Source organism: Haplochromis burtoni, unplaced genomic scaffold (genome assembly GCF_018398535.1).
Source record: "Haplochromis burtoni strain Fernald_Lab_line unplaced genomic scaffold, NCSU_Asbu1 Contig_37, whole genome shotgun sequence".
NCBI lineage: Eukaryota > Metazoa > Chordata > Actinopteri > Cichliformes > Cichlidae > Haplochromis > Haplochromis burtoni.
Genome location: NW_024582398.1, coordinates 1662273 through 1674505, shown reverse-complemented (window position 1 = coordinate 1674505; position 12233 = coordinate 1662273). Strand labels below are relative to the sequence as shown.

Sequence of the window (12233 nt, the reverse complement as noted above, 5' to 3'; positions counted from 1 at the left end):
GTGATTGAAAATTGCTGCAGCCCTCCTTCTCAAATGATAGCCAAGCAGTCTTATGAGAAAAGAAAGGGCCCTTCTCTCATTAATATGTGGGAGGTAGATTTCCCCCTGTAAGGCAGGCCTCCTGAGAAGAAAGGTGTGTGTTTGTCCTTTGTGCACTGATGGCCCCATAGAAACAGGCCTGTCTCTACAGGCGGCACCTGGGATATTTTAGATGGTCTCTGCAGAGAGGGTCTCCTTACTGCTTTACAGGTGCAAAGAGACATTAAGAGGAAGAAAGATGGGATTGTATGGATGGCTGTGTGTTCCAGTGTGTGTGTGTGTGTGTGGAAAGCACCTGACTCGACTTGATTTTGTATTAGTAAATAAGTTTTTTCTGCGCCCTTCCATGTTGGAAGATCTCAGGAATAAAGCGTACAGAGGTCAAACTAATGGAACAAACATGGCTCTGACTTCCACTTGGTAATTACTATTTGGTTAGTGGCTCTTCTGCTTGGTTTTCCCCCCCCGTGCCTGCCTGTGTGGATAATAGGTGATATTCAGGTGTGTGGTCTCTCTAATGGCTGAGTATTACAGTTTACTTGCCAGCGATAAGCTCACCAGAGGAATTTTAAGCCTTGCAAAAAGTGGCAAATTATCTGCAGTATTTAGGCTGAGATCCAATTTCAAATTAATTGTGTCTTTACGCGGGAAAGAACTGCAGATTATGTTCGTGCTTAAAAATGTGTTTTTGAACACCAATTAAAATGCCTGCAGTTATTGATCTTGTTGATTTTATGTCCTGGAATTTGCATAATCTATTAAAAATGAATGATTCATGAAGTGTTCATTGCCAGAGATCGGGATTCTCAGTGAACTGAAAGACTTCAGAGATAGAAATCTTTTGTGTCCTCTGCTTATCCTATTAAGGCTCAAAAGTACCTGCAAAGCAGGCTCAAATAAGAAAGGGATTTAAGGGCATTGTGCACATCATCGAAATTCAGAGGCAAGAAGCCACTTCCATTAAAACACTTTTTTTCTCTCCCTTTCCTCCACATTAATGCTGTATTACCTGCTAAATAGTCCCTCTTACCCCATAAAAACACCAAAGGGTTCCATGAATATGTGGATAGGACAATTGCATATTGTGAGGTAATTTCTATTGTTGATATGGGAAGTAATTTCTTTGATGAATTCCCTTCGAGAGATGGATTTCATCTCAAGTGCTTCTTATTCTTTTTCAGTCGAACTGCTTAAAATTCAAATAGTGTGAGCCGTGGGTGAATTTGTGAATAGCAGAGGGAGGAGTTCGGAACTTTTTTTGTGTGTATTTTGAGAAATAAATGGAGAGATGGTCTTGATACGGCCAATTGTCCACTATTTCTATAGAGCGTTTCTGTATTTCCTGAAATTAGCCAGAGCCCACCTGTTTTCTTGATGCTGCTTCAGACTTAAGAGCCCTCTTAAAATTCCCATGAGCGTTCAGTGGGAGTTGTACACATCTCTGCTCATTGGCCGCATACTGAAGACTCTTTAAACATATTCCCTGCTGGGCCTGTTAATGGAGGCCTCCAATGGCTTAAAGCCCCTGTGTCAATGACACCTCTCCTACTCAAGCAGCTGCTTCTGTACACCCCTTTTATACCTTCCTGCTATTAAACAAAACCTCATCCAGCAAACACAACTAGCCACACTTTAGCTGAGCGAGTGCTCTCAGGGTGAACTACACAGAAAGCGTCAAGACCTGCCGTTGTCCAGTGAGCAGCGAGCAATGATCAGACAGTGAACCTGCCATCAGTGATGTGTGGCCTCGTGACAAATTGCTCCCGTGTCTTCCCACAGGGGAAAATGCGGGCTCCGAAATTAATGCTTATTTCATCTTCAGAAAAGCAAACTAACCTTTGAGCACACATTTGATAATGAATGACTTTCAGCCGGTGTTCGGGGAATTAAAGCAATTTGGCTCTCCAAACATTCTTTACTTAGTTGTAATTAATTAGGGTGCTGAGATTTTTTGGCTCGTGATAAATTGCCCCATTCTGCATATAGCCTAGAAAATGGAGGTCAAAGATTTTTGGTTGTTGTTGTAGCAAACATGAAGGTGTCCCTGTCATGGTAAATTTAATACTCTTGCAAGCAAAAGAGTAATTCACAAATGACTTTGTTCTTGTGCCAAATAACAAGAAGGTCACCCCGGTTTTCCCTTTGTGTTTTAAGAAATTGAGTAGTTGTTAGTGCATAATGTGTCTGGTTGTGGGTTCAGATAAAACCCACGAGTTTTATTGCTATAATAATATATGTTTTCAGTCACTCTGTGTACTTCAAAGCTTGCTTTTTTGGGGGGTTCAAATATGTTCACAAGAAATCCGCTATGTTTATGAAATATAACACAGTATTCCCAGCTCGAGTTGCTTCTCAAATGAAGACAGAAATCAACAGGCTTTTGTAACAGCGAACCAAAAAATCTTTGAATTGATTTTTGCAGCGAAAGAAAGGAAAAAAAAGAGGACAGGGGAAAATAAATAGCTCGATTTGCTGGCGTTCAATCTAAGGGGACTGTCAGAGGAAACAGACAATATAAAGAAAGCCATCTTTTAATGAGAATCTGGACACACATCTCTGTTGCAAAAACAACAAAGGCTAGGAAGCAGCTAATGAGGCTATCATTGCTGTACAGAGAGTTCTCCGAATCGGTGCCTCACTGAAAGAGGGTTTTAAAGGGGACATAAAGCAACAGTAACAGAGCTTCTGGCAGTCACTGCCAACTGCATCCTGGAATATACAAAAGCAGGATTCGGCACAGGCGGTTATCAGCGCAGAAGCTTGGCAAACATACCTTTAAAACACCTTTATTAACTGTTTTTTTAATGGGTAAACCTTTCCTGTTTTGCATGTTAAAGTCCTTCTTTTATTCATTTATTCTAATCGCTTAGCAAAATTGACACTTTTTGGAGAGGAAATGAAGGCTGAAGGTTCCATGAGGGTTATGCTGAAAGTATTGTTTCACTGATCTGATTGACCTGATCAGTTTTAGGTCCAATATTGATGAATTGACTAAACAAAATCAAATCCTTTTTTTTTATTTGTTTAGTGATTTTGTTTTGTTTATTTTTTTTGATGTAGTTACACTTACTTCATGCAAATTTACTACCCCAATAATGTTCATTTCCAGTTTCAGTTGGACACATTTTTTTTAATTCAAAAATATACCAATAACATCCCAGATTGGAAGCAGCGTCACACGAGGAAAAATATAATGACTCCTTCATCCAAACTTTTAGTAAAATCAGCTTTCATAAAACTGAGTTATCTAGTCTTGCTTGGTTATTTAAAATATAAAGTGCCCGTCGATGACTACAGTACAGCCGTGACTTCATCCAGCATAAAAGAAGCCGAATTGAACTGCAGTATGCTATTATTTCTGAAGAAAATAAATTAAAACTGCAAGCAAAAACAGATCTTGTGGTGATTATATTTTTCAGAAGCTAATGGAGAGATTCGAGTATTTACTTTTATTAAACATATGAGGAAGCTGTAGCTGCTGCAATAATAATGAAGAAAAGATAGTGTCATTGTTTAGGGAGACAGCTAGACAATAGTTACCAGTGTCTACACACACACACGCACACACACACATACACAATGGCCTCAACCCTGCTGGACCCCCCACCTACAGTACTCCCACGGCTCCCTTTGACTTATGTGCACTGGCTTGTGGCTAACTAATTCTTATTATAAATGAAAGGTCCAGCATGACCTCACTCTTTTCTATAAAGCTCTTTAACTCTGCAGCCCTTGAGTTTCAGCGCTTTAAGCAGAAGATAAATCTCAGCAGACCCTCGTACAATACAACGATCAGTGTGGAGATTTGCAAACAATAGGGAACAGTTGTTGGACATAAGATTTAATCGTTTCTTTATCAGACAATTTGTGATCACAAATGAAAAAGTTCTTTTTTTTGGGGGGGGGGGGGAGTGTTTTTAGAGCAAATTCGCTTCACAAGTAAGTTGATATTTGCCTTTCATGTACTATTTTACAGCGTTGTGGTTTACTTTGTACCTTTGAACAAACCTGTGAATAAATCTTTTTTCTGCTGAACAACAGAGTGGCAAATTTGTGTCATCGAGTGACAATTTCAGACAAAAAAAACTATTTTTTTTAAAATTAATATTCGCATTTTAAGGGTTCAATTGATGATGGAGCTGAAAACCTTGATTAAGATTGGTATTTTTGTTTTGTTTTGGGGGTTTTGTTGTTTGTTTGTTTTTTGCAGTTAGAATTTCCACTGGTGTTCACAATAACAACACAAAAATGTATCATAACATTAATATTATACATAAGAGTCTTTTTCGGGAGTTAGCATGGATTATATGAGTTACAGTATATTTTAAGTAAAGCAGGCCAGCAGGTCAGCCTGGAGATGATTTTAATCACTGAATAAATACTGTTGTATACATCATATTCAAGTGCAGCACTGTAGTTGAGTGAGAAAACAATGAAAGCAGTGTCAGCTGCTGTTAATCCTTTGTATTGGTTCCTATTTTACCAAAAAACAAACAAAGAGAGCCTCAACTCTCCATGCACTCTTTGCATTAAGTAGAAGCCATTCAAAGCTTCCATGGCTTCTTTTACTCCTAACCCTCGTCCTCCTGGTCCTCTCTGGCAGATCTTGGCCTTGTGGGCCTGCCACCGTGTTTCTGCCAGTTTTACCACCAACCTTTTCAGTCCCTGGCCCCCACATCCCTCGGCATAGCCAGTATTGCTGCCAGCTTGTAGTAGTGGTACATCATTAGCCAAAAGTATCATTCCCACATCCTCAAAATAAACAAATAATGTGTTTGTTCCATTATTCTTTTAATCCAGTATATATATGTTTTCTGTGTCTTATGCTTACTGGCAGTACTTTGTTGTTGTTGTTGTTGATTGTTTTATTCTATTATATAGTTATTGCTTTGCATATCCTCTTATTTTGTTAGAGGTACAGAGTCACAGACATTAAAAGTGAGACAAATCATGCATAGCGGCGCTGCAGAGTCAAAAACATTGTTTGAGGGAAAACAGCATTTACCAGTAAACACTTTTTGCCTCATAAGATGAAAAAGTAAACTTGGATTTGAATCTGGTGCCAGACTATAATTTTCTTTTCTTTTTTTTTTGTAACACCAACAACACGAACAACTGTTGTCCTCTGGTGTTACGGTGCATTTTATCCTGTACTTCCTCATTAAAGCTCCAGTGGGAAATGATTTTTCCCTTTGAGTCTAAGTGACCCTCACAGTTGACAATATAGCAGGGGCCTCTCTTACCCCAGCCACTGTGGTAAATGGGGTTACGTGCCGTAGTCCAAATGTCCCTGTGGCCAACGAGGACAGCCCAACCGTCACTCTCAATTACAGAGCTGAATATCTGCAGCCAGACGGGTGACGCTCTGCGGAGGGGCCTGCGTGCTCTGCCTTTACAGCCACTACAGAAAAGAGAGGAGACTTCTGGGGTTTACTAAAGGCTGCCATATTTAGACAAGTTTGAATTGTTTAATGAGGAGACATATATACGTGACTAGGATTCGGTTGATTGGAAGCAGCAGCTGTTAGTTTGTTTTTAGTTCACCTATTAGAGGCAGGCTGATGCTTTCTGGTAACTGAAATTTGGAGTTTTGTACTGACTGACTTGTGGTGATGGTGGTGAGTCATGACGTCCACAGAAACAGGGGGTAATGGTTGTTTTGTGTAATTGCACATTTGCATTTTTGAGAATGGGAGGCTGAAAGCAGAGGTGAAAGTGGCTAACCGCACTTGAGTTTGCTTTTACCAACCTTTATTTTGCAGGAGCAGCTACTTATTTGCTCAGCAGACTCAGATTCTACATATTTTGTTTGATAATATCAGACTCTGAAAGCAGAAACTCAAGCAGAATATAAAAAAGTTCAGATTTTCAATTCTCCAAGCCTAAAACAAAGAATACTTTGCTTCTTGCTTTAAAGATAGAAATGTTTCTTTTCACTCAAGTGTTAAGGATTCATTTGTAAGTTACAGCGTCACCAATCTTAAACAGAAGATTTTCTAGATCACACCTGAGTTTTCTTTCTGTTTGTTTTGTTTTCTCTCTGCAGGTCGGGATATGGCCAACACAACCTTACCTGGGTATCCCCCTCACGTTCCCCCTACAGGCCAGGGCAGCTACCCAACCTCCACACTCGCTGGAATGGTTCCTGGTAAGAGATGAAGTGTTTTATATTTTCATTAGGGGTTATTTAACAGTTGGCGTTGCCCTCAAAACATTTGTAGAAGATGTATAATATTTAAATGAATATTGACCTGTAGAATAAGGGATTCACATATTCTTATATTATGTGTGCATATGATTGGATCAGACAAGCTGAGTAGGTGATCAAAGAAAGGGTAGAGCATGGTCAAACTCTCTTTCTTCTCATCTTCCCGGTTCTGTTGGCTCATCATCTCCTCTGGTGGCCGTTCTCAGCGGCCTCGATAAACAGCACCAGCAGCCCTCCCCAGCCTCTGAGCTCCAGAGCATATCCTTTACTCTCCTCTACTTAACCTGCAGTTCAGGTTCACAGCAAACAGTTAAGGGTCAAAAGGCAGAGGCATGAGAGCCCGGTAAATATTCAAATCATTGTCTCTCTGAGGAGGTCAGGTTTGTGTTTCACTGCCAGGAACAGGGCAAAGATGCAGTTTTGGTGCAGGGCTTTATACGCTTCTCCAGCTCCAGCATCGAGGCACACGTTTTCAGCAAAGCACAGCCAGCATTTTGCTTTGACGTGATTAAACCACATGGACAAGGAAATCAGTCAAGTGTGCATTGTGTTAGCATATCATTTACCAATCAGGCACCCCATCACAGACTCTGGCTGTTCCTTTTTCTTCCATTATAAAATGACATTTTTTAGTATATTCTCAGCCAAGGAGGTTGCATTTATTTTCCATTTGTTGTTGTTTTGTGATTTGAAGGTAGACTAAAAAGGAGCCTTTCATAAAACCTAGTGGTAACTTAGTCCTCAAAGCACTAAACAAATGCTTTTGTAAAGGGTAAGGGTATTTCTTAAAGGGTAGGTACACCCAAATTACATCGCATCATCCATATCTAGCCCTGCTTTAATGTTTGTGGTATTCTTAGAACTGAATGGCTTACATGTAATGCTATGTTGCTAGGTTATTTATTATTTATTTATAAATTATTTATTATATTATTTAGCACATTATTTTTAAAATAGTAGTTTATTTTTGAAAATATTGAAAATATAGAGACAATAAAAATACATATATTGTATACATTTTTCCATATTTTTCTTCAAAAGCTTGATGCCATAATAGCCAAAGCAGCAGTAAAAACAAAGGGTGATGTGGGAGCCCTGGGCGGTAGCGCAGCCCAGATTTACTTTTTTGATTTCAGCTAATAAAACTGTTAAATCATGTGGGTGGAAAAGAGACAAGTCAAACATACTTTTACTTTCCATTTGTTCCTATGTGGCACCAAGCAAAAGATGAGGACCTTAATCCTATGGCTTGTGGTTTTGTGTTACAACTGATTCATCCTATACACAACCACTAAGATTTAGTGACAGGCACAAAACACTGTTAAAGCAAAGCCATTTCTCACCAGCTCCATATAAAATCTGGCCTTTATTATCTCGTAAAAGAAAGAAACGTGTTGAACCAGCAGCAGTGCTCACTGACATGCTCCAAGGTACTTCTGTTGCAAGAAACATCAGAGTTTAGACCAGAGGGCTTTGAGACTGGAGATGTTAAAACTCCTCCAAGAAAGGCTGCAGGATTTATTGCAGCATATCAAAAACGTATGCATGAAACTGTTTATTACCACTCTGTATTTATTAGACTGCTTTGGAATATACTGGAGGAAGAAGAATGGGTTGATATCCATAAATGGGACAGGGAAAAGCCGCCTTCAGTGTCACATCCTGTATTGTTCAGTGTTGCATAACTTAAGTGAAATGAAAAAGAAATAAATTACTTGCTTGACTGGTCTCACATCGATGACTATCATTTCCACCCACAAATTGCATCCTGTTTTGAATGACGAGAAATGACTGCATGTGAAGGGGGTAATGGTTTGATGCATTGAAATGCTAATTGATTTGTTGTTTTTGTTTTGCAGGGAGTGAGTTTTCGGGGAACCCCTACAGTCATCCACAGTACACAACCTACAATGAAGCCTGGCGATTCAGCAACCCAGCATTACTAAGTGAGTAGAGAGTGAGAAACTTGATGAGAATGATTAATTGACCATTTACTAGATCAGCAATAGTCCAGTTGTAGCCTTGCAGACATGGAAGTCTTAGGATATTTATACATCCCAAAGCATTACAGCTGGAATGCTAACAAGAGCAATACTTTCTTTTTAGTGCTTTAGTGCATTTGAGGTGGTGTTTTGTGTTTTATTTAAACACCACCTGTAATAAAATAGATATGTATTGCAAGTGTTATTTTGTATTATCTTGACCAAGTAAAGCTTGAGCTAATCTACTATTTTCTGTCATTTCTATATTATTCCAACGACAGATTCTTATATGTTTCCAATAACGAGGTTAGAGTATGTTTAATAGCTCAGACTACACTGCTCTAAATCCTGAGTTTAAGGCAGTTTTGGATATGTACAACCAGGATATTCCTAATATGATGATCCTGTCCCTGGTTGTGAACACACGAGCCCCACCCACCTGCTCTTCAAACCTTCTGTTTGCAAGTTGCAGCCAATCAGGAGACAGCTGACTTATCGGGATGGTGGTCTTAAAGGGACAGGAGTTAAAAATCTTGTTTCAGACTGTAGATGAATTAAGGCCCAGTAGCAGAGAAATAAAGACTAATTTTAACAGAGAATCATGCAAAACTACTCTAGTAGAGTGCAATAATATAAATTAAAGAGCTAGAAATGAGCACAATAGGTCCCCTTGAACATCCTTCTACGATCCTAAATGTTAAAGTGTTATATTTAGATTATATATAATTATGTTAGGACAACAGTTGAGTAATCATTTTGCTGATATTGCTATACTAAAAACAAAAAAAATTCTTCCTGTCATGTCTTCTACATCCAATAGGTGACCTTTTGTCTGTGACATGTAGCTTTAGCGGGTCTCTTTTTTGATTACAGCATTTGCAGATTCAACTTTAAATCAAATTAAAAATTTAGAAAGCATAAAAAATGTGAAATGCATAAGATGCAACCTTTCTTAGTTGTTTATAGCTAGTTAAGTAAACAACATTTAAGTAAACTTTAAAGGAAAATCCTAATTTTGCTGGTCTAACATCAAGGATTGATGCAAAAGTTTCAGTATGGAAACCTTGGCAGGTGGTAAAAACAATAAATGTGGGGGACAGGTCTTAGTAAATGGTTAGTGTGATGTGACTTGAATGATGAAACCTATTATTACACATTATAATATGAATATTAATATATTTGGTAAATGGCAGTGAAAACTGTATTTGTTGTTTCAAATGGTTCGTTCTTCTGTTAACTTTCAGGTTCCCCTTATTATTATAGTGCCGCATCGAGAGGCTCCGCCCCTCCCACTGCTGCCACTGCCTATGACCGTCACTAGTTACCATGGAAACCAAATCAACCTACAGGACCATGGCCTCAGCCTCCATATTGCCCCGGTGTGAGCGGCATGGTCCACTGGACACTGAGCAACTGCGCATAAAATATTCCTGGCTCACACAAAAAGAAACTAAACGGTTTTTGGGATTTGTGACAACTTCAGTCCTCTCTCATCACAGCTTTGTTGGACCATCAAAGCCAAACTTAATCTCCAAGACATCATCACGGACAGGGAAAGTTGCTACACACATGATAAAACTTGTGGCTAAATGCAGTGATTTAACAAATAAAATAAAAGGAAAAAGACTCTAAAAAAGAAAAGAAAAGTCAAGAATTCTTTCCCCCTTTAGCAGTACCACAGTTTCATCCCATCATGGATCAATACTGTACATTCCTTTTTCTTGATGGCTCTCAGCAGGGACACTGTCCAGAGCTTAAAATGTAGCAGCAGCCTTTTTTCCCCACTTTTCCAATTTGTCTCCCTCTCAATTCAAACGGCAGTGCAGAGAGATCAGAGGAGATTAGCAGCAACACGTGCAGGCTGTGGCAGCCTAATGTTGATTTTATCCATTTGAACAGTCACCGACTGAACATCCAGCATGAGTAAATCGATCGCTTTTGATGCCATGAGAAGATTAGGACATGTTCTCTGTGATACACAATCAAGATGTAAAAATGAAAATGAAATAAATAAAGAAACATCCGTTTGAAAATAGATGGAGCCATGACTATATAGCACCATGGCCCGCTATTTGCAAGACTTCGAGAAACTAGTAAATATATTCTTAAAATGATTTTTTTATTTCATTTTTATAATTCGTAATGACTCAACTGCAGACTGCTTGGCTAGTGTTTCACTATGTCTTATTTGTCAGGATTCAAGAGGTCATCAGGCAAAACTTTTGTTGTGTTTTTTTTTTGTTTTTGTTAATTTTGCACTATTTTGGAGGTTTGCAACACTGGAGCGTTATTATGCAGAAAACTGACATGCATCTTTGCTTTATTTCACAAAACTGGCTGTAAGTCCAAAAGGCACTTACAGTTAATCTTGTATTTCAAGGCCCATCATGTCACTGCCTTGACGTGCACTATACTATGTTCTCACAGCTTACATTTCTATTTAAGTTGATTAAGTCTTTGGCATTCAACCACAAAAAAAGGATATAACAGCCATCCCAAGTAAAAACACTATCATCATTTGTCTAGTCTGATAACTGAAGCGTTCAGATTCACGCTGATAAGATGATTCTGATGACTCCAATAAAATCAAAAAGCAGGGCGACGTTTTCAGCTAAATGCCTTAAACATGCTCCTTCCTAACTTTAGCCCCCTCCTCCCCCTCCAACATGTTTCAGGCCAAGTCATTTGTTTGAATCAAGCTGGAATGATGGTTTCTTCATCTGTCAAGTGAATGTATTTGCATTTGCCAAAGACTTAGTTCTCATTAATGTTTATTTACAGGCCGCCTATATGCATCACGAGAGCAGTATTATTGTTATTATTATTATTATTATTAGGAAAAAAACCCGCATTGTTCATGAGGAAAAGTATATGTATAAATTCTATGCAGTGCAGAGATGGTCATCATATGCATATTCAGCTGTAAACCTAAAGGTAGGTGGAGTTTATTTAATGTTATGTTATTTACAAATTGTTCATTTTGTAGAAGCATTCTTTGTGTGTGATGTGAAGACACTTCTCTGTAAATACAGTAAGAAAAAATGTCTTTCATGTTCATGGGTATTATCACTTTCATTATGCTGATATCACTTGTACAATAATAAAAGTGTCTGAAATCTTTTACGCAAAAGGACCTGCGGGTTGTCTCGTGTAATCATTGCATTTACACATAAAGACAAAAGACAAAAAATTGACTGGTTAGATCTTCTTAAATGGGAGGATTTCATATTTTTCTATTTTTTATCACTTCACGCAAAAAAGAAAATCATGTTTGAAAGTTTTTCACTGTTTTTTTTTTATATTTGTGCATTTACTAGAACAAAACAAAGTGATTAAAATCCTCATTTGTACAAGCTAAATTTAATGAAAAATGACATGATCATTTTAAATTTATTTGATACATTCCAAAAGTAAACAATTAAGTATAGCTTCTCTTTACTTAATTATTTTAGGGCTGCATTTCAGTCCATTCATATAAATTTTGTGAAATTATGGTCAACGTCTAAGTCAAAGTCAAAGTCAGCTTTATTGTCAATTCTGCATGTACATGGTGTCCCAAAACATATTAAGTAAGTAAAGTTGAATCCAAAGTTGGTAAACTCCAACGTTTTTTAGAGAAATACTGAAAAAAGCCATGAAATAAGAAAAAGAAAACTGAATATATTTATGAGTGTTTAAACATTATGTATTGTCAGACTCACTGTCAAATATTTACATAAAAATAGAGTGCGTTTATTTGCAGCTAATTTTACCCCTTTATTAAAATCAAAATCACAATATATCAAAAGTTGAAATTGAGAAATTTTATTACTTACGAAAAAATAATTCATTTTAAGTCTGTAGTTGACCACACAAAGAAGTAAACATATAGGAGCATGAGATCATTTAGGATGCAGGCAGAATGATATGGCAAATAAATATTTAAAAATCTAAATCATGAATGTTTGATTAACAGGAAAGGAAAGGAACACAAACAATGTGCACAATATATGAGAAATCCACAA

At 37.9% G+C, this 12233-nt stretch overlaps 1 protein-coding gene across 4 annotated transcripts in view; it reads left to right on the top strand.

Annotated features, from left to right (window-relative positions):
* The window catches only part of pax2b (paired box 2b), a 29885-nt gene extending 18411 nt beyond the window's left edge, over nucleotides 1–11474 (top strand). For 2 of the 4 annotated variants that reach the window (XM_014332785.2, XM_014332784.2), the window contains exons 8-10: nucleotides 6086–6187; nucleotides 8107–8193; nucleotides 9493–11474. In XM_014332785.2, the coding sequence (XP_014188271.1) occupies nucleotides 6086–6187; nucleotides 8107–8193; nucleotides 9493–9614 (311 nt within the window). In that variant the 3' untranslated portion in view covers nucleotides 9615–11474. Of the gene's footprint in view, nucleotides 1–6085; nucleotides 6188–8106; nucleotides 8194–9473 lie in introns of all 4 variants that reach the window. The other 2 variants (XM_014332787.2, XM_014332786.2) reach the window with 1 other exon arrangement.
* Nucleotides 11475–12233: the final 759 nt, after the last annotated feature.